Source organism: Pygocentrus nattereri, chromosome 27 (genome assembly GCF_015220715.1).
Source record: "Pygocentrus nattereri isolate fPygNat1 chromosome 27, fPygNat1.pri, whole genome shotgun sequence".
In the NCBI taxonomy this organism is placed as follows: domain Eukaryota; kingdom Metazoa; phylum Chordata; class Actinopteri; order Characiformes; family Serrasalmidae; genus Pygocentrus; species Pygocentrus nattereri.
Window position 1 is genome coordinate 13,101,250 of NC_051237.1, and position 21,456 is coordinate 13,122,705.

At 41.3% G+C, this 21,456-nt stretch overlaps 4 protein-coding genes across 4 annotated transcripts; 2 read left to right on the forward strand and 2 right to left on the reverse strand.

Annotated features, from left to right (window-relative positions):
* Positions 1–1,594: 1,594 nt before the first annotated feature.
* LOC108430542 (claudin-4) lies at positions 1,595–3,854 on the forward strand. Its single transcript, XM_037535317.1, has one exon. It carries the CDS (start codon positions 2,664–2,666, stop codon positions 3,348–3,350), a length of 687 nt encoding a protein of 228 aa, XP_037391214.1. The 5' UTR covers positions 1,595–2,663; the 3' UTR covers positions 3,351–3,854.
* A 659-nt stretch (positions 3,855–4,513) lies between these two features.
* c19h1orf109 (c19h1orf109 homolog (H. sapiens)) lies at positions 4,514–8,493 on the reverse strand. Its single transcript, XM_017703127.2, has 5 exons — positions 8,489–8,493; positions 7,763–8,033; positions 7,070–7,249; positions 5,213–5,331; positions 4,514–5,103 (listed from the first exon to the last, which is right to left on the reverse strand). Exons 2-5 carry the CDS (start codon positions 8,029–8,031, stop codon positions 5,063–5,065), a joined length of 609 nt encoding a protein of 202 aa, XP_017558616.1. The 5' UTR covers positions 8,032–8,033; positions 8,489–8,493; the 3' UTR covers positions 4,514–5,062.
* cdca8 (cell division cycle associated 8) lies at positions 8,422–12,686 on the forward strand. Its single transcript, XM_017703126.2, has 11 exons — positions 8,422–8,539; positions 8,681–8,781; positions 9,423–9,551; positions 10,004–10,041; positions 10,183–10,258; positions 10,338–10,402; positions 10,590–10,669; positions 10,772–10,867; positions 11,712–11,841; positions 12,008–12,094; positions 12,189–12,686. The coding sequence occupies exons 2-11, from the start codon at positions 8,688–8,690 to the stop codon at positions 12,222–12,224; spliced, it is 831 nt and encodes a 276-aa protein (XP_017558615.1). The 5' UTR covers positions 8,422–8,539; positions 8,681–8,687; the 3' UTR covers positions 12,225–12,686.
* LOC108430563 lies at positions 11,559–20,781 on the reverse strand. The gene is made up of 10 exons (XM_017703125.2): positions 20,252–20,781; positions 19,836–19,913; positions 19,185–19,217; positions 18,876–18,962; positions 16,454–16,551; positions 15,825–16,018; positions 15,511–15,615; positions 13,902–13,970; positions 13,768–13,818; positions 11,559–13,689 (listed from the first exon to the last, which is right to left on the reverse strand). Exons 1-10 carry the CDS (start codon positions 20,327–20,329, stop codon positions 13,574–13,576), a joined length of 909 nt encoding a protein of 302 aa, XP_017558614.1. The 5' UTR covers positions 20,330–20,781; the 3' UTR covers positions 11,559–13,573.
* Positions 20,782–21,456: the final 675 nt, after the last annotated feature.

Sequence of the window (21,456 nt, forward strand, 5' to 3'; positions counted from 1 at the left end):
AACTGTGAAAGGGCCACATGATGTGCACTAATTAAAACAAGCACATCTATAATAACGGATTATAGGACTGTCAGTATGGTTGATTTTTGTACATCACGTCTAACAGTTGCTCATCTGCCATTTCGTCTGGAATCAAGTATTAATAGGGAGCTTCTGCTGCAGTAACAGCCTCTACTCTCTGGGAAGGGTTTACACTAGATGCTGGAACATTGCTGTGAGGATTTGATTGCACTTAGACACAGGAGCATTAGTGAGGTCAGGTACTGATGTTGGATGATAAGTTTTGGATCACGTCAACTCATCCCAAAGGTATTGACAGAGCTCCATCATTCCAGAGAACTACAGTTCCACTGCTCCAGAGCCAAGCTTGGGGGGTTTATACCCCTTTAACTAACATTTGGCATTAGGCTTATGTGCCAGTTCAGAGCATCACATGCCATTAACAATGCTTTTCAATGAAGATGACACAAGCTGTTTGAGTGCGACTGACTGCCTCTGTCAGTAATGGGTGCACCTTAAGTAACACAGGTTGTCTGGACACACAGGGTAGCACCCCACCTTCTGGTAATATGAATGCTTAAAATATTAACATTACCGGCTCATTCATTGTGAAAGTGCATGAGGCCGCACCTATAAATGTACTCGTTTTGTAGCCTACAGAAGAACGGAGATGAGGACATTTCTCAGTTTGCCCGAGTCTCCTCGCTCCACTCTGGACCATCCGCCTGCTCTTCATCCCGTCTTTTGTGTTCCCCTGTCTGCACCTGGCCCTCCTCTCTCATTTCCTGTGTTCTGGTCTGTTGTCATGACCACTGTTGCCAAGGAGAGGGATCCACATGAGAAAGGAAACTTGAACCACAGATCTTCTAACCGTGATATTTAATTCATCGACTGAGACACTGATATATGCTCTTCGAAAACTGAGAGGAAGGAGGGCAGCTAACCAAACTAATTTGATTATTTACACAAAATAATGTCAGAAATGGTGAAAAAGTCCTTTGTTTACATAAAATAGTTGCATGTATAACATACTCTATGGCAGAATCATATCCCTAATTTGAGATTTTCATCTTGTGAAATGATTTATGCTTATATAAAGAATGTTAAGAGAAAAGAAATCAGGATCAACTTTATTATTTTTAAGGATGATTTTCAAAAATGAGTGAAAATATTGCTCTTTCTAACAACAAAACACAGCTAATCACAGACAACCATGTCCTGCTTTCATTGGGAACTGATCTGACACAAAATTATCTGAGATTACACGTTATGTGATATTTTGTTTCTCTTCTCGGTAAAGGTCACCCCTCCATCCCTCACATCCTGTCAAAAAAACACCCCCGTCCCACATAAGACGGCCGAAAGCAGTTTTCTGAACAAGCTATTTAAAACACAGGCTACACAAGCCCCAATGCTGAGGGCCCCTAGACTGTCTTTGTGCTAACTGATCCACCTACACACTATCACCTCTCCCTCCCTGCCCCCCCCCCCCCCTCTCTCTCTCTCTCTCTCTCTCTCTCTCTCCCTCCCCCCCCCCCTCTCTCTCTCTCTCACTCTCCATTCATTCGCTCCTCTTTCCAGGATCAGACCGCTACTGGCCTGTGGTTTCTATTTGCTGGAGATGGCTGCGATTGGCATCCTGAAGGTTTGAAGGTCTGGATCATTCAGTAGACGACAGCAGTTCAGACCGACCTACAGCCCTGTAGTCTTCTTGTACAGAATAGCCTTTTGTCTTTCTTTGTCCTAAAGTGGCCTCTGGCTTGGCGCCCTGTCTGCATATTCTGGCTTCTCTTGAAACGACTCTTCAGCACACGAGAGGATTCTCTTCAAGAACCTGGGCGGCTGGAGAGAGGTCCACTTCTCCACACTTGCCCATCTGACCGCTCTCACTTGTCCATCTGCTGCTCTTTTTTTTTTAGATTTTCTACCACAGCCACATGCAGCAGTGGACTACCACTTTTTTGATAAATGGAGATGTTTTTGTTTTGTCTCTTGATTACTGATTTCAATTACATGCAGCAATTTTATTTCTCAAGTTGCTCCTTTTGAGGGCCTGAGGTTCTGCGGTCACTTGGACGCAATCCTTCTTCGATTGCATTCCTGCATGAAGGTATCAAATTTTATCTACCTGACCCATCGGAGTAAGGCAACACCGAACCAGGAGAGCAATACACACACATGTTCCTGTGACAAGTCTAGATCGTTCTTTACAGGCAGAAGGAAGACACTCACTGCCAGACATCTCAAGAGCAACTCTGGGAACCCTTTTCTGAAGTTGAGTGAATCCTGCATGGCTGAGCTTTGTGTAGTTTGTGTTTAATAATTCATTATATCAAAGAAACGTGGGAGAAAGTTGACACAGTGAATGTCTGGGAAAGAAAACAGGAAAAGGTCTTGAGAGGCTTCTTCAAGAAGTTTGGAGAGAGAATTCGACAAAACATCTGAAGTTTTCATAAAGTTAACACCAGCATCCTAAAGAAGTTGAACAATATAGACTGAAAGGCAAGCAGAGCGGAGAGACGTGTATCCTGACGACCCGTAGGAGGACGGAGCGGTTGAAGGGCTTAAGTAGCCCTTAGCAGTCCTTAACTGGACCACCAGCAGGAGTAAAAGTGTCGTCCCGGTTGTGGCCCGAGGAGGCGTGGTACAGAGAGGGTGGCGGGATGGTGAACACAGGAATGCAGTTGATAAGCTTCACCTGTGCTGTAACAGGTTGGGTGATGGCTATCGCTGTGACAGCACTGCCCCAGTGGAAGGTCACAGCGTTCATAGGGCCCAACATCCTGACGTCGGAGATCGTCTGGCAGGGTATATGGATGAACTGCATCTACCAGACTACTGGTCACATGCAGTGCAAAACTTATGACTCCTTGCTGGCCCTGCCGCCAGACATCCAGGCAGCACGGGCGCTCATGTGTGTGGCCATCTTCCTGGGCTGGCTGTCCTGCACAGTGTCCTGCTGTGGCATGAAGTGCACCACCTGCGCCGGGGACGATCGCCATGCCAAGGCTGGCATAGCGCTGTCCGGCGGGGTGCTCTTCATCCTCACAGGCCTGTGCGTGCTCATTCCGGTGTCATGGACAGCCAACACGGTGGTGCAGGATTTCTATAACCCAAACGTCCCTATCCAGAACAAGCGCGAACTGGGCCAGGCCATCTACCTGGGCTGGGCCGCAGCTGTCATCCTCATGATCAGTGGGGTGGTACTCAGTAGCACCTGCCCACACATGGAGAAAGCAGCCTACAGGCGGGGCTACATAGGTCGCAGCTTCGCGAACAGCAGGCCCTCTACCATGGACCCTCCCAAACCCATCACCACCAACAGCCTGCCCCTTAAGGAGTATGTCTAGGGTGGAGGAGCAGGAGTTAAAGTAACTGAAGATGCTCCCATGAAACAAGAACAAAGTAATATGATGATAATTGAGACAGAAATTGAGTTAGTTAAACCAGTGGTTGCCAACCCTGTTTCTGGAGTTTTCCCTTCTCTAACACTCCAACTTCAACTCATAAAGGTGTATTAGCTGATTAGTTGGATCAAGAGTGATGAAGCAAGGTGGGTCCTCCAGGACCAGGGTCATGAACCACTGAGTTACAATACCATTCAAAAGTTTGGAATCACTTGTCGTAGTAAGATGGAACTCAACACGTTTTCCTTCTGTACCACAACATTTCTGAAAACATGAAGCACGGTGTCAGGCAGGGTCTCTGAGCTGGCTGAACGTTTCTCTGGACGATTTAAGTGGGAGATGGCACATGATTATTGGTTAATATTATGCTGGTGCATGGTCATGTAATCCAAACCCAGAATATGTTTTTTTCTTTAAATGACCAGGAACTTGAAATATTAAATCTAAAAAGATCAAATTTTTCAGGTTAATTTTTAAACTTTGTAGACAATAAAAAAATACATTTAAATATTACCTTCCTTTTTGATGTTACACAGCATTATCATAACTCTTCATAATTTTGAACACATCTAAAATTTTCCCCCAAAAAATTTAACAGCCAAATTGGCTTTATGTTATTGACATCGATTCCAACCTTTTGAAAACATATGGAAAATAAAGGAAGTTCTGAGAGGACAGAATCCCATGACTGAAACTGAGCAAGTTGTGTAACAGTACTGCAGTGACTTGAATTATTCGAAAGGTGTTTTATTGACATCCTTATTTATTTGTACTGTTTTTCATTTCTGTCCACATGAGTGCATGGTTTTAAACTGCACTATAGTTTTTCTGAGTAATTGATTTATCTTATCTGCTCATCTTAATTTCATCCTGTTAACAGCTGGCCATCTCATAGCTGAGATAAATAGTATTTACACTGTGATCTGTACTCTACGTCCTGTAAATCCCAATTTTCATCACAGAAACAACCAAGTTTAGCAATGCTGTAACCAAGTTTGCTGTGAGTGAAGTGCTTTTATATTTATTTTGTTAAAACACAAGTTAGGGATGTGTGATAATAAATAGACATGATGTGACTGAAAAATATTGAAATCGTTTCCATGTGGTAGATGCTAACTGCAACAAATGCAAAGCAATTCATATTTATTAAGAACACTTGAACTGTACAAGTCCATGAACAAAATCAGTGTTTACCTTCAGTTTTCACAAAAGTCCTTGAACAGCATTCTTTAAGAGTCTGTGAAGTTCCAATGAGGTTAGGAGTCCAAAGTCATGCAGCAAGTTCAATATCACTGCATATGCTCACATATTACCTCATCTTATGTGTGGGTTGCTGTGCATCCTTATCCTCTTCATTTGTTATACTAACACTGTGATTTGTGCTTCTTGGAATTTTCCCCCATACGAAAAGTTACTAAACTAATGCTCGTTTTTGTAAAGTTGCAGGTACAGGCCATGTCTTTTAGCATTTGTTTTCCTGAAAACTGCCAAAGCAAGGTCGAGCAGTGTCTGTAGTATAAGAGCCAGACATTACAGGACAATCTGAGACTCAGGTTACCAAGTTTCCGCCTCATAATTACAGCTCAGCTGCACTTTTTTTCCAGTTGGGAGCTTGTAAATAGGTGATGTAAGCTTGGCAGAAACTCAATAACAGTTTACTCAGACTCCAAGAAGAAGGACACTTGAAAGAGTGCATCTGAAACAGAAAAAAGCAGCAAACTGAGTATATTGCAGTACCCATTAAATAACAATTAGTACATTAAGTATATACACAATGCTTCTGGACCCATTTGTGACAGGATTACCTGAAATTCTTTCTTCTCTACTAGGGGAATCTAAAGATGCCCATCTCTTTGGTGCTGTCTCCATAAGTGTAAGGTCATCAGGCTTTAGCATCTGTAGCAGGCTGCTCCTCTGAACATATCTGAACACCTAGCTGAGGACAATCACACATCCACATACTGTTTCTCCCTCACTATTCCTAGACTGCTAGCCATAGGAAATTGCAGCCCAGGCCCCTCCCCTGGCACAACAGCTATGATCACTGAAAGGCATGAGCATCTAAACAAATAACTTCATCTTTGCAAACTGTTGCCTGCTGCAACAACTAAAGAGCAGCTACACTGGGAGCAAACACAAGGTCACTGTATTCTTGTGTAGATGAGAAAAGAAAAAAAAAAAAAAAAAAAACCCAAATGGCAGCAGCTTCTTTACAACACAGGGTTGAAAATAATGGGCCAGTTTTTATACTTGGTGTTGTAAGTATCTGCTGCTGTGGTTGGGGGCGTCAAAGGTTGAAAGGCTGAAGTCTAAACAAGCCTAAATACAGTGAGGTGGGACTATAGATGAACAGAAAAAGTCTTGTGTGACAAAAGAGCTAATTCCAGAGATAATGTGTGCGCTGTTAGGACAAAAAAAAAAAAAAAAAAAAAAAAAAAAAAAAAAGGTATGTATTTAAATTTCTTAACCGATCAAAAAATTGTCTTTTCACCTGGTTCAACTACTTAGGACCCTGTGGCATGTATCTACACTTTACATTCAACATTGATTTAAAGGGGATTTCCAACCATTTTTGACATTATCTGTATAATTCCATGGTAAAATCATTCAGAGTGTTCTGATGTGGAATCACGATGGTGAAACTGACGTCTTTAAAAGTTGTGCTGACTGGTACCAGGGGTCACAATGTCTCTGTTTACATGTAGAGTTGTTCACATGCTCACTCTACAGCAATCTGATAAAAATCTGTTTACAACTTGCACACTACAAGTAATCCAACACAAAATTCTGATCTAAAACGGAACCACTTGGTGTAGATGTTACCATGACAATGAGCATCACATGAGTCCCATCAGAGTGAGATAAGCAGCAGTAAGCCGTGCTTGTGTTTTTAATTACATTAAAATTATGTCAGATACAGGAAAACGTACTTCACATGTGCTTATTAAAGAAGGCCGAGAGGAAGAAGTCACGTTCTGAAAAAGACGCCCATCCCAAAGGCGTCTTTAAAAGTTCAAAACGTAAACTTCACCTCATCTGCAGACCAGTTTACACTCCTGCCCTGCTGAATGTTAAACTTTCGCCATGACACAAACGCATACGCGCAGAACATGTAATCAGATACAGGCAATTAGACAGCTACTATTCTTCTATTTAATGGATTATTTACAGGACTGCCCACCTTGTTTACATGTATGGCACTTGGCAGACGCTCTTATCCAGAGCGACTATAATTTGATTATTTATACACAGGTAGGTGAAGGCGGTGTTAGGAGTCTTGCCCAAGGACCCTTATTGATATAGTGTAGGGTGGGGATTGAACCCCAGTCTACAGCATAGAAGGCAGCGTAGAAGGCAGAGATGTTACCCACTACACTAACCAACCACCCCCTTGTTCAACTGAATAGAAATTGCACTCCAAATGGCCTCAAGTGGACTAGTCTATTCTGACTGAGGTGTATACATGGACGTATTCAATTCCAAATTAGCTATTAGTCAGATTATTATAGGACTATTAGGCTGCATGTAAACATGGCTAAGTCACCACCAATTTAGATTCCATGGTGCCAAGCTAAAAAGTAAAGAGCTGCAGGGAGAGAAAGGTAAGTTAGCTATTTCAAACTTAAATGCCACTCATGAGTCTCGCAGCGGATCTAGGATACTGGACACGATAGTAGTATTCTGCGTCCTGGAGCCATTCCAACATGTCAGCAATAGATGGAGAAATGGCAGATCTGGCAACACAAGAGCGCAGATCAAGGAAGTCGGAGTTCTGCTCATATAGCTGGAAAAGCGCAAACACCTGCTTACTGATGGAATCCTTCACCACTTGAAGGGCATCCCTGCAAAAGCAATGGAACACTGTAGGATTAGGTAATAATAGAAATATTATTGTTAATAATAATAATAATAGTAATAATAAGAATAAGAATAAGAAGAAGAAGAAGAAACAAGATTGTCACTAGTATGTCAACATTGTTAAACGTTCGCTCTCCAAACTATATACATGAACTAAGCTTATTTATTTTATTCAGTGTTTGTGATGTCACAAAAATCCAAATATTTACTATCAGCCTAAAACCGTCTAGGTCTGCCCATTTACGTGTTGCGGAGTGCACCACACCAGACTGCTTTTTAAAATAAGAAAAGAAAAAAATGGGCCAATCAGAACAGAGGTCATTTGCATACATCCGCCTTAGAGGAACAGTATCACAATCAGCCTGTTTAACTCCACATTAAGCAAGGTTGGACATAGTAATGCAAAAATGAATAACGGATGCTTTTGGTACAAAACATTACACACATGCCAGAAGAAGACCTATGGGACCTTTAATGGGAACAAAAAGCAGACTTACATTTTTTCAGTTAATTTGCTGAGGACAGTGTCTGCTGCCTGCGTGAGTTTGTGCTGAAGGCGTTCTTGAAGGTCTGGAAACTTGGCGAGAGGCGTGTTTAGCAGTTCTACACACTTCAGCGCCCTCAGCTGCTCGGCGAGGTTTCCCAGGGAGCTCAGCAAAGGGGAGCACTCCTCCAGAGCAGACCCCCAAACGGTGCGGCTCGCCTCTAAACTCCGAAAGCATTTTCGGAGCTCCTGACGCAGCGACAGCAGCGCTTCCTGAGACATCGCTCGGCTGAAGAGAAGAAGTCACCAACCAAGACAGAACTGACACGTTACTCGGCCGAGTGGAGGGGCTCGCTGTCCGCCAGCCTCACCAACATGTGTGCGAAACGTGAACACGCGCACATACGCACAAGCGAATACTTCACAAACAACAGAGTATCTCATCTGTTACGAGGGGAATGCGTTATTTTGCAGTCCACGCGTTTTCACGCCGAGGATCCACGTGGTCCTTCCGATCTATCTGGCGTATGCGCTTAAATCACCAATCCGAAACCTGTATCTACCGCCTCGTCCAATAAGGTCTGCGGCTATTGGCCTATTTCTTTTGTTTTTTTGAGACGCTGTAGCTGATTGGTAAGAAACGCCAGTATGGATGACGCACACAGAGTGCTGCTCGCTCATTGGCCGAACTGTTTCGCCAAAGAATTTGAAAAGCGTCTTTTCCAACGGCTGCGAACACGAAGAGCGTCGAGGAGAAATCAGATCAGAGAGGATACAGAAACGCGACCAGGTAATTAGAAGACAATAATTAAGAAGTGTAATAAGATAGTTAAGTAATTGGCCTTGATAATAGTTGTGTTTTAAAGAGGAATGGCGTGTTGTTAGCTAAATGGCTAAACTGATGGTCCCGCTTCGCTCCGCTCTCTCACAGCAGAACAATGGCTCCGAGGAAACGAACCACTAACGCCAAAGCCAAGAAGAACGTCAAGATGCCGAAATTAGAAGCCTTTCTTCTTGATTTCGACGATGAGGGTATGTTTGTAACTTTACAGTCATCTAAGGTTAGTTGTTAAGCTTATATTAACACTGCATAAGGGTATCAAGACGGCTAATGCTGGCGTTTAAACGGCTGTGGTCAAGTTCCCTGCCGGGCTGAGCGCAGTGGCCTTCCTGACCGGCTTTGAGGAGCAGTGATATCATGTACTCCCTACTCGAACACACGCAGATCAGCTGAAGTAGAGCTTCTTAAGTAGTTCAGTAGTTGTATCAGATGTGCTGTGAGCAGAGGAAACTAAAATGTCAAGAACATTGGTGCTCCAGGACCAGGATTGAAAACTACTGCATTAGCAGAGCACCCTTCAAAGTTTAATCAACATTACACAAACTGCTTTCCCCCGTCATGCTAGATTCAGTTGCCGGGCATTAATGGGTTAAATTTTACACCTTTTTTTTGAAGGAGGTGGGCGTCATTGTTTGCATATCAAATGAACAGGTGAACAAAAGTCCATGTACTATGCAAAAATCTGTCTGATTATCAAGTGGCGTTTTTTACTGACGTGCACAGTGTAGCTGTAACTACAGAAGTTATGATTCCCTACGGAAGCCTCTTTCTTTGAATGGCCACCGTTGTGGCAATGGTTCACCACTGAACCTGTGCTTCTTTTTGCTCACAGTGCGCACCATAGTCAAGAGGCTGAAGGACAAGACCAACAACCTGTTGAAAGATGCAGACAATCTGTACAACATGGCACTGATCAAACTGCCCATGGCAGTGCGACAGATTAACTGGATTCAGTACTGTGGTATGTACACACAAGCTGTTCTCTCTTTGGCCTGAGCTGGATAAAGATGCATATTCCTTATTGATGTTGAATTACATAGGGCTGAATGATTTTAATAGTTTTTATATTGCAATTTGAAAGTGTGGTTTCTAAATTAGCTTTATAAAAATGACTTGGACTAATCATAAACAACAAAATATTAATGTGATTTGTACATGACATCACAACCACAACTAACTGGCACTTTGGCATACTATGTTTAGTGTCTAAAATTTAATCCATAAAATGTGGATTTGCCTGCCTCCTTGGCCAAAAAAATAGGCCTGGACCTCAAATTAGAAAATGATTTCAATTTCTATGACTATTGATCAGAAAAATTGAAATGAGATATTTAGCTCATAGTTACACTTTTTGAGCAACACTGTATTATGTTACATTCATAATAGATCTATGTATTTCCCTCTGTTTATTAGGTTCAGAAAAGCCAAAAACACCAGTGGATGAGTCGAAGGCAAGTATTTTTCTACAGCTGTAGATGAACTGAGTGGTGTTTTTTAATCTTTTATTTATTTATTATACTAACACATTTATTACACTAACACATTACACTGTAATTTCAAACTGCAAATGTTAATTTTGTCATTGCATACAGCAAAAGGAGGTGGCTGCTGAAGTGGAGCTGGCCATAGCTCAGGATCACACAATTCCACCCAAGTCAGCCAAAAAAGGTAACATTCTTTTTCCTCATCTCATGCTTTTTATTAATATTGATTTGTGTTGATCATGTCTGACCCTCCATATGGACAGCTGCGAAGACCAGTGCAAACTCTGAAGATGAAGAGAACCTGGTGTCTAAATCTACAACAAAAAAGGTCAGTCCGAGTACTATAAGTGGACGTGCATCATCAATTTTACCACTGTTATTTCTCACCCTGTCAAAACACAAAAATGTTTTTATTAAAACAAATTGAATGGACTAATTCTGTGATAACTGCTGACAGATTAGTAGATACCCTTGGTCAACTTCGTGGTGCTGTAATTTTGTCATGTTTACAATAGGGAAGGCCAAAGAAAGCACCATCGACCTCCAAAAAAGCCAAAGCGCTTTCTGTCAACAAACAGAACAGCTCCATCAGAAAGTGAGTCATGTTTAATTTTTGTGGGTGGATTTTCGGAGGGGTGGGCACCCAATAAAAGGTTTGTGTGAAATGATATTCATTAACACATTTATACGATCTAAGATCCACTAGAAAGCCCTTAGTCACTCCAGCCAGAAGTTTCCTGGACTCCTCCATCATGGGCCCAACTCCTCTCATCACACCTCGCTTTGATTCAAGGTAACTCCAGATGTATGGTGTTTTTGTCATTTGGCCTCTATTATACTCAAACAGTTCTTAATCATGGTCCTGGAGTGCCGCTGCCCCACACATTTTAGTGTTTCAGCTTAACACACCCAGTATAACTAAGGGATTAATTAATAGTGAAGTTATTAATAATGACCTGGGTATGTTGGAGCTGGGAGAACACTCATGCAGGGCAGAGGAGTGTACTTGACGACCAGGATTGAGAACTGTTGGCCTAAATGAAATTGGTTCTCTACTCATTTTGCGAAAAGCATGTCTCAAAGTGCATTCCTGCTGGTTTGAGCAGGCTCAGTTAACATATCAAGGACTTATGAAAGCAACGCAACAAAAATATTTTTTAAATATTTTAATTTTACACTTAAAAATGGTAGCTTGTCAGTGTTGAATCATTTGAGGCTGTTTCTGCTGTTAAGTTTTGCACTGCGCTTGAAGAATTATGGGTCAAAGTCTTGAAGGACAGAAGTTGTCTTTCAATTTCTCCAGAAAAGGAGATGCATTTCTTCATTGCATTCAAAGTTTATTACAAAACGGGACACCTCTCAGTGACACGAGGGCAGAAAATGCAGCTTTCTTCAGCTGCGTTCTAAGCTTTGAGACGCAGCTGTAAAACCTCTTTTTGTCTCTCTCCATTCTCCTAGATCCCCCAAAGAGCATCACATGCAGATCGTGCTTGCCACCTTTTATTTAGAAAACATGCAGACATGTTCACAATAATACCAGATGAGTCGCTTATAAAGGAACAAGGCAGAAAGAAATGACTTGGAACCAAGCAGTAAGGCTAAGGATGTGAACATAATGTCCTTTTCTCCTCCGCCAGGTTGCCCAAGACTCCTGCACTGAGAGTTCCTCGTCACAAAGAGAAGGTGTACAGCATCTCTGTAAACGGCTCTCCTATCGCTGGATGCACTGAGGACATTGTCATCAATGTCCCTCTGGGCAATGGAGAGGTTAGTTGTGCTCTGTTTGTGTAATGACATGATTTATCAGTCGCAATGTGTAGAAATATAAAATAAGTTTTCTACATGGAAAGTACTTTCTGAATATGAAAGTGTCATTTGTTTTTTCATTCCATCAAAAACCAGCAAGAAATTTCAGCTTCTTTTCTGTTTTCAGTGTATTCAGCTGCTGGCTAGTGAGATGGATACTGTTGATCTACGCCAACTGGATGATAAGGCAGTACGCAGTATCAGACAGCTGCAGGTATGCCTTCATACTGGGAGGACTTTTTTTTTTTTTTTTTTTTTTTTTTTTTCCCCCTCAAACATGTAAATCATTGTCCCTTTTTCTTCCACAGACCCGACTCACAACCCTCTGTGGAACATCACAGTGACCTGATGGAATTTGTGGAAATCGTAGATGTTGCTCTGAATTTTTAAAACTTGTCATGTTTATATTGTGACCTTGTCAGGTTTCTCTTCTTTGTGCTTTTTCTGTCCTGTCAGATTTCCATGGGCATTTCACACTGTACATACTTTCATTTAGAGTGTAGTTTTCGGTGGTGGTGGTTTTTGTAATAAGTTTGTGTGTGTATATATAATCCAAAGGAAACATGCTTTTTCTCTTTTATCAGATTTTTATCATTGCATGTATTCTGTACTGCTCTTCTCAGTGAGAAGAAAAAATGTCTATCCTAACAGAACCATGTATCTCTAAATTTATAACTCTGCAGGAAAAGGCAAATGTGCTTTCAATGTAAGGTTATGTAACACAATTTTATTTCTGATGTACATTCCTGTTGGTCCATTCACCATCAGATGGTCACAATATAAAGGATAGCTGCTGTGCTGATAATGCATCTCCCATTTCTTTTCAAAATTTTTTTTTCATCGTTCTGATAGGACAACAACATACTCTTTAATTTACCAGTGATAGAAACAATCATGAAATTTGTGGCAGTGGCAAAGTTCTATAGTGCATCTTTTTAAACCAGATCAAATGTGTAGTCAAGATGTAAAAAAAAAAAACAAAACTGAGTAAAGAATCTCACAGCGTTATTTTCATCTTAATCTACACGTAAAAAAAAATTCTTTAATTTGTTCTTTGTATCTGCACATAGTCCATTTTTATCAGATCCGCTCACCATGTAGGTGTATCTTATTTCCACAGTTATAGACTGTAGGCCATTTCTCTGTATACTGTCTTAGGACCACCACAGAGCGGGTCTCATTTTAAAAACTGCGCTGCTGTGTCTGATCCACTTGTACCAGCCAAACACCTGCCCTGTGGTGGTCCTGACTATTAGCCCCATTTCACCCTGTTCAAAGTATGCAGAGAAACAGATGGGCAACAGTCTGTAATTATAGAACTAAAGTGCTCCTAAGGAACATTTCAATTCTGTGGTTTTTAGCGCACTTGTAATTTTAGGCCAGAAGAGGGCAGTGTTGCCACTGTGGGATCGACTGATCAATCAAAACAATGACAGTACATTGCGTGACCCATGAGCCTCTAAAAGTGGCAAATACACCATATTTATGTAATTCAGCTCAGTAAATACAGTATTAATGCTTTCATATTGTATTAGGAAAAATAATAGTAGATAATGCCAGGCAATACCAAGAATAGAAAAACAATGCAAAATTAAGTCCAGTGACATACAGCAACATATAGTTTTGTTGTCCAAAAGAATGATAAATGCTGGTTGGCAAGTGGGCTTTTGGTGTGTTGAAATGATTCGCACTGTTAGGGTTTACAAATGGCACTTGGGGCAGCTGCTCTGACTAAGTCTGCAGAGTCTTCCCCCAAACAGGCCATCATGTCAATAAGCAGCGCCCCACTCATGGGCCTCTCTTCACCATCTGTAATGCCAAATTCCAGATCACATCACTTCCCATCATAAGTGATTTATGAATTATGCACAGTAGCCTTTCACTCACCATTTTGCCTAAATATGGACTTTGGGACATCATAGATGCTGTCAGTCATTTCTGAAAAGGAGATCAGTCAGGACAGATGATGAGCAAATGGGTAGAAAGAGTAGATGAGAGTGTGGAAAAGGACGAATACTCACCACGATCTCGTCCACTGGTTCGCCGGTTGGATGGAGGTGTATCATAAATGGCCTCTTCATAATTCAAGGCTGAAAATACATACATTTCACTATTTAAATGTCCAGCTCAGTACTATAGATACAAGCAAGTGAACAAGTTATTCCCTAGAACAGTGTTTCTCAACCCTGGAGGCCCACTGCCCTGTTCTTTTTAGTGTTTTCTATAACCTAATAATAGCTCAACCAGTCTGCACTGAAGTCCCTGTATTAACTGAATCATAAGCCTTAGTATGCCATAAGCCTGGGATTTTAAAGGGGAATTCCACCGATTTTTCAAAACCTCTTCATAGTTCAGTCACTGAGATGTTGACAAAGTCATTCAGAGTGGTTTGGTCTGAAATGCTTTATTGTAGAAAAACGCGACGACTTGAATGTCTTGAATCCTTGACTCGTCAAAGGGTGACACGACCCAGGAGTTGGAACGTTTACAGTGCAAATATGATGATTTTATTCACTACCAAAACCAATAGTGAACCTATATGAGTCTTCTGAGTATTTGAATGTAACAATGATGGTAAAGTTGAGGCAAAACTAGAAAGGAAAAAAAAAGTTTTATTCAGGACTACTTTGCCTCACAATGCCCTGCATGTATGCATGTATCATGTACTTAAAAATGTTTTTAAGCCAAAAGACTGTCGCAAAACTATCATAAAACAATGTCTCAGACGTCAGCAGCGTAAAAGTAACCTTTTTTTTGTCATAACTTTCTGTAAAGGAGCTTTTACAGCCGATAAAATCATCAGGCATCTGGTTTCTGTCAGAACTGCTGTGAATATTTGTGACTTGTGAAGTTTCTCTACAACAGAGCATTTAACAGCAAACCGCTCTGGATGACACTGTTGACATCTCATTGACTAACTTACGCAGAAGTGTTTAAAGATTGATGGAATTCCCCTTTAAGGAGTTAATAAGGGTGTGTCAAAGCAGGAAAAGCACTAAAATATAACTAAAATATAAAATGTCAGAAATATAAGAAACTCAACTTGAAGTAGAATGTTATTAATGATGGTAGAGACATCACTGAATTTAATGACATTTGAATTATAGGGAGAACTTGTCTTTCATTTTAATCAAGGGAACAAAGTACTGCACTGTATTGTACTGTGTATGTATTGTATTATGGTATAATGTTGCATAATCCGTGTTAAAGTGAAATTAATTTCACAACTGTCTAAGTGTTGGCCCAGTCATCTGGAGATCAAGATTTCGATCCCAGGTAATGTCGTGATGCCACAGCCATTTGTCCAAGAAAGCTCAATTGGTCTCGCTCTCCTGGGTGGGTGGGATCGCCCTCCCTCTCCCCTTGTCACACATTTATCTGTTAGTTCTGTTAATGTAACAGAACTGGTTCAGTGTTCTTCTCCAAACATGCTCAGCTGCCGAGTGACATTGCGTTAGCAGCGGTTCAAAAAGATACAGTGGCTGGCTTCACGTGTCTCAGAGGAAGCGTTTACTAGCCTTCACCCTCCCAGCCTGGCTGCATTGTGTGATGGGGGGACCTAGCTGGCAGGTGGGAATTGGCAATGACCAAACTGAGAAGAAAAAAAGGGTTTAAAAAGTTTTCACAAACGTTTGTGAGCTGGTAGGATGTCATAATCACTCTCAGGTTCAATCTTCTCTGCGTTCTGCTCCAGTTTATCTTCTGGATACCAGTTGCTCTTTGTGTCTGCCAAGCCTGAGATCAGGAAGCGAAAGATGAGAATGTAAGCACATGTAACAACTACAGCTTTTACTACAAAGTGATAAGTAACATTTTGATAAATAAACCAATCTTATGTACTGAGTATTTAACAGTTTCATATAACTGCTGCAGATTGAGAAGCTGACTTTACACGGACCTCTCTTAAAATACTGACCCTGACGAACATTCTGTGAAAATCATACCAAGAGAAGTGTACGTGTTCAGGGTCGTGTATTGATTAAGAGGCTGAGAGTGATCGCTGGAGGTCCAGTGATAGGTGATGGTGGAGTAAGGCCTTCCGACACTGATCTCTGAGTTTGGGCGACTGCAGCTGATACTGCTGTTGCTGTTGCATGGGCTGCTATGAGCTCTCCGCTTAGAGTCTGACAAAACACTCCTGCGTGCACGCACACGCACACGCACACGCACACACACACGCACACACACACACTCAGAGGTTTAGAATCAACATTTTCAATAAAATAAATATTTTATTGCAGATTACGGCTTCAAAATATTGTAATATGACAGTTTTCTGAGGTGTCTTGTAGTTAGTAGGAAAATTATGTAGAGTGATCAGCAGAGCAGGTAAATTCTAAAATGTACAAATCTACACTGTTATTTATTAATAAATATAAAATAACAAAACTTTATGACGAGTGATTCTGTGCAGCCACATCTACAGACTCAGTTACACATCAGCGTGTGCACAGAACTGTGGGAACTCGTGACAGCTTGTTTGTTTTGTAGTCTTTTGTTTTTTTTTCCCTTTTAAGAGCAGATTTTGTCGTTTACTGCCTGAAACAAAGTGAGGTTTTGTATCAGGCATTACCAGTTAGAGGTCAGCACAGGCCTGTTCAGCCCAGGATGTTTCATGGCTTTCCAAAGCTGGCAAATCCACTCTTGTCTGAGATCTGCTGTGTCTGCAGCCTGTGGGTGGAGTTTAGAAAAAGGCAGGAACTGAGAATTGATGAGATCTTCTATGCACATCCAAAAAAAAAACAAAACTAAAATTCAGTTTAACCGAAGTCATTCAAGTTGCAGTGTGTAAGATATACACCCAGTTACTCCTTGGGCCTATCTAAAGAGTGGCTGCGGCAGATAGCATTAGGACACACATGACAGACTGACTTTGTTGACTGAACTTAACCAGTAAGACAATAAAAGTCTGCATTGGACCATATACACTGCTCAAAAAAAATAACAACACAATATAACTCCAAGTAAATCAAACTTCTGTGAAATCAAACTGTCCAATTAAGAAGCAACACTGACAATCAGTTTCACAGCTGTTGTGCAAATGGAACAGACAACAGGTGGAAATTATTGGCGATTAGCAAGACACACTCAATAAAGGAGTGGTTCTGCAAGTGGGGACCACAGACCACTTCTCAGTACCTTTCTGCTTTCTGGCTGATGTTTTGGTCACTTTTGAATGTTGGTGGTGCTTTCACACTCGTGGTAGCATGAGAGGGACTCTACGACCCACACAAGTGGCTCAGGTAGTGCAGCTCATCCAGGATGGCACATCAATGTGAGCTGTGGCAACAAGGTTTGCTGTGTCTGTCAGTGTAGTGTCCAGAGGCTGGAGGCACTACCAGGAGACAGGCCAGTACACCAGGAGACATGGAGGAGGCCATAGGAGGGCAACAAGCCAGCAGCAGGACTGCTACCTCTGCCTTTGTGCAAGGAGGAACAGGAGGAGCACTGCCAGAAGCCCTGCAAAATGACCTCCAGCAGGCCACAAATGTGCATGTGTCTGCACAAACGGTTAGAAACTGACTCCATGAGGATGGTATGACGGCCCACCGTCCACAGATGGGGGTTGTGCTCAGCAGGACGCTTGGCATTTGCCAGAGAACACCAGGATTGGCAAAGTCGCCATTGGCGCCCTGTGCTCTTCACAGATGAAAGCAGGTTCACACTGAGCACATGACAGACATGACAGAGTCTGGAGACACCGTGGAGAGTGATCTGCTGCCTGCAACATCCTTCAGCATCCTTCAGCACTGGGTTCCTCCTAATGCAGGACAATGCTAGACCTCATGTGGCTGGAGTGTGTCAGCAGTTCCTGCAAGATGAAGGCATTGAAGCTATGGACTGGCCCGCCCGTTCCCCAGACCTGAATCTGATTGAGCACATCTGGGACATCATGTCTCGCTCCATCCACCACAGACTGTCCAGGAGTTGGCGGATGCTTTAGTCCAGGTCTGGGAGGAGATCCCTCAGGAGACCATCTGCCACCTCATCAGGAGCATGCCCAGGCATTGTAGGGAGGTCATACAGGCACGTGGAAGCCACACACAATACTGAGCCTCATTTTGACTTGTTTTAAGGACATTACATCAAAGTTGGATCAGCCTGTCGTGTGTTTTTCCACTTTAATTTTGTGTGTGACTCCAAATCCAGGCCTCCATTGGTTAATACATTTGATTTCCATTGATTTGTGTGGTTTTTTTTTTGGTTTTTTTTTGTTGTTGTCAGCACATTCAACTTTGTACAGAAAAGTATTCAATAAGAATATTTCATTCATTCAGATCTAGGATGTTGTGTTCCCTTTATTTTTTGAGCAGTGTAATAGTCCAAAATGGTCATTTCCATTTAATTTGCACAAAACGCTTCACCCCCTTCTCACTCATCTCTCTCTCTAATTTGCCTCTAAACTTTAACATGCTTATGTCTTCCTTTAATCTTTTTGTCTTTGTTAAGCCTTAATGTGTTGGTTATGGGTTTATTAACCTGTGAAAATTACTTTATTTACTTCTCTCATTTATTTGTTTATGCACCTGTAACCCTGCAAAGCCCAGTTTCTACTCAACCTTACAATCTGAAATTTTTGGGGAACATTACACCACAAAAAATGACTTGTATAATTTTCTCTTTTCTAAATATTTCAGTTGAGTCTTGTTCTGATAACTTGCCCTGCAGCTGACTACTGAACATGCTCTACACTGAGCACAAAGAGCCACTTGTTCTAAATATTCTTGTTACACAGACTTCACCACTTTTTCTCCAAAATTACAGCATGAGACTGATTTAAAGGACGTTCACACCCTGTTGGTCCAAGATGTGGTGAGGCACAACAGGGTGATCTGCGTTCCCTTTTTTGAAACAATAGTCAATGGTGGTACTTGTCACTCATGTCTTAGAGCAGAATTGAGTTTTATTTGTATCAGTGGGCGACTGCAGGCCACATCCTCAATCAGGCCCAGTAAACAGAGTCACGAGTGGAGAAGAGCAGGGTGGGAACTCACCAGAACTTTCCTCTTCCCGTTTTTCATGGTGATCTCAAAAAGGTAGCGCTTGTTCTCAGTCTGCATCACCTCATGCACTGACTCGACCTGATCCACAGAGTGTCAGAAAACACTAGTGATTATTCTGGACCTGGTCTAATCTCATATAAACTGAGTAAATAATGATGAATTAATAATACTTTAGGCTACACGCTTCACACTGAGGTCTGTAAGGAGCCAAAGTACATCATCTATATTAAAATATGTTCATAAGGTGATATGTCTAAAGAAAACAGCAACAACTGCCACAACTAAGGATATGTAACTTACCTCAAACAGGTAATACTGTCCCCTAAGGTCTGACTGCCGGAGGAAATGAAATATGCACATTTTTAATGCAATGAAATGAATTTGAAATGAAAACATAATTGAGCTTTGATTTACTTCACCAAGAAACGTAGAAGAAAAAAATACTTAAACTGTAAATGGAGTTGAATGCCAGCACATAGACTAGTTTTGTAGGCTTGGATTAAGTCTAACCCTTAGTGGGCAAGTAGTCTGCAATATCTTCCCCCTGAAACTCACTTGTATGATTTACATTTTGCATGATTCACTTTTACATGATCATTTTTAACCTTCTGTCCTTTATTTGCTTCCTGCCAGCCAGAAACAGCACAACGTTTGTCCTCCCCACCACAACTTCCATTCCAGTAACTCTGTCCCAGACTGTCTACAGTAACACTCCTCATCACTGTTTGCATCTTCCTTTTTTCATATATGGAATGTATGGACAGGAAGTTGACAGTAGACTTTAAAACTTTAACCATTTTATGATTTTCACTGTAACAAACTTGACCAACAGAGGGAATCAGTGTGGACTTTCAGACCAAACTTAATTGGTGTCTATATTAAACACTCCAACTCCAAGGTGATGTGAGCAACATCCATGTTAAAATAGAAATGTAGCACTAGAATACTCACAGTGGATCCATTTTTCTTAGTGTAGAAGAAGAGAGTTGTGTTGTGAAGTTTGAACCAATAGGTCACCCACCTCAGCCTCTGATGAGATCAGTAAAAGAGTGAACTCATTAAAGGAGCTAGTTCCTTTGGCTCCATACCAAGAGTGTGGTGAACGGTAGTTTTGTCAACTTGATAGTTTTGATACACAAGAGCCTTGAGATGTCTAAGTGTATGTAAAGCAAGCCCTTTGGAGTCTGAAAAGGGCCAATAGCGGAATAAAAAAAAAAAACAGCGCAATTCATTTTAAAAAGGTCATTTAACTCAGGTATTTTCTACAGATTTCTTTTCAAGTCCTAACAGTGTCATGTGTGGCCTTTAGTGTAATACAGTCCATAATAGAACAGAAAGGATGTGTCGATTTAAAAAGAACTGCTTACCATTTTGTCTTTTCTCTTCTTCAGAAAGCCTTGGCATAGAGGCGTGAGAACTACTCCTCCACCTTCTCCAGCTGACATGTTTACTATACGTCCGGCTGCTCATTTCTGAACTGGTACTTACACTCGATAAAGCTGCGCATCACTTCCTTTTTCAGGGGCCCTGCTTCAGGATTAAATAATCCCCTCACTTTCCCACTTCTGTGTTTTATCGCAGACATTATGAATGTATGCTTGTGGTGTTAACACACCAAGGTCATTTATACAATACAGAATAATCATAAGTACTGATATACATTATCAACCCCTTTTCCCCACTGTTTACTTAAATATACAAATCTCAGTTAAGTAGACTGTGCATGTAAAGCATGATCTACAAGCAGGTACCACTGTTAGTTGATACTCGAATATATCAAAAGTACCTTCTTCCCATTTACAACACTGCGCAAAAGCCAAACACCACCTTTCACTTCCGGTCAAAACTACCATTAGGAGCATGTTTCTTATATTTCAGATACTTCTGATGGGATTAGATATTAGATAATCTAATTGCATTTTAAAGGAAAATAGCAGAAAATAACAGGAGACCCTAACTCAATGATTAAAAGCTATATTCTATCAAAGAGAAAACAGGACACCCAAGAACCATGTAAGACCAGGTAGAGCACCAAACATGTCCCTCAGTTTTTAAAGCTTTGATCTCTCTCTCTCTCTCTCTCTCTCTCATCTCTGGAGATGAAGCTCCACTCTAATTTTAGCTCTGAAAAAAATCCACAGGGATTTTGGTCCATCCTTCAATTGTTAAGAGACAACACAGTCTGACTGGATGTGGAGCTGTCATGAAGCTCCCACTAAGAAAAGAGACAAAAACAAGAAAATGAGTAAATCAGACAACGAAGCTGCTGGTTTTCTTGCTGTAACAGGGTGAACACCCCAGAGTGAAGACCTCAACTTCACTGCGTTTTTTTGTGCTTATGTGGACCAATGAAATAGAAAATGCAACTTCTACAAATGAACTTATGTAGAAAAAAAAAAATACCACTGCAGCCTTGTTTAGTGGAAATTGTAATAACGACGTGTGGACACAACCAACACTGAAAAATTAAAAGGCTTTAGTGTAATTTTCTGTGAAAATTTTTTTTTTTTTTTTTTGATAATTGGCACAGCTGGTTTAACTGGAAAATTAAATAAACGAAAGGTAGTCTGTG

Bases quoted from the DNA above. Each gene is read 5' to 3' on its own strand.
- cdca8 (XM_017703126.2), top strand. From the start codon at position 8,688: ATGGCTCCGAGGAAACGAACCACTAACGCCAAAGCCAAGAAGAACGTC. The intron at 8,782-9,422 runs GTATGTTTGTAA...TTTTGCTCACAG, and splicing joins TCTTGATTTCGACGATGAGG to TGCGCACCATAGTCAAGAGG. The intron at 9,552-10,003 runs GTATGTACACAC...TCTGTTTATTAG, and splicing joins TAACTGGATTCAGTACTGTG to GTTCAGAAAAGCCAAAAACA.
- LOC108430542 (XM_037535317.1), top strand. From the start codon at position 2,664: ATGGTGAACACAGGAATGCAGTTGATAAGCTTCACCTGTGCTGTAACA.
- LOC108430563 (XM_017703125.2), bottom strand. From the start codon at position 20,329: ATGTCAGCTGGAGAAGGTGGAGGAGTAGTTCTCACGCCTCTATGCCAA. The intron at 19,914-20,251 runs GTAAGCAGTTCT...TGATCTCATCAG, and splicing joins AGAAGAGAAAAGACAAAATG to AGGCTGAGGTGGGTGACCTA. The intron at 13,971-15,510 runs GTTTGTGAAAAC...ATGTATTTTCAG, and splicing joins CATCCTACCAGCTCACAAAC to CCTTGAATTATGAAGAGGCC.
- c19h1orf109 (XM_017703127.2), bottom strand. From the start codon at position 8,031: ATGTCTCAGGAAGCGCTGCTGTCGCTGCGTCAGGAGCTCCGAAAATGC. The intron at 5,332-7,069 runs GTATCCTAGATC...CTAGGTGTTCAG, and splicing joins GAATACTACTATCGTGTCCA to ATATGTTCAGAGGAGCAGCC. The intron at 5,104-5,212 runs GTAATCCTGTCA...TTTCTGTTTCAG, and splicing joins TAGAGAAGAAAGAATTTCAG to ATGCACTCTTTCAAGTGTCC.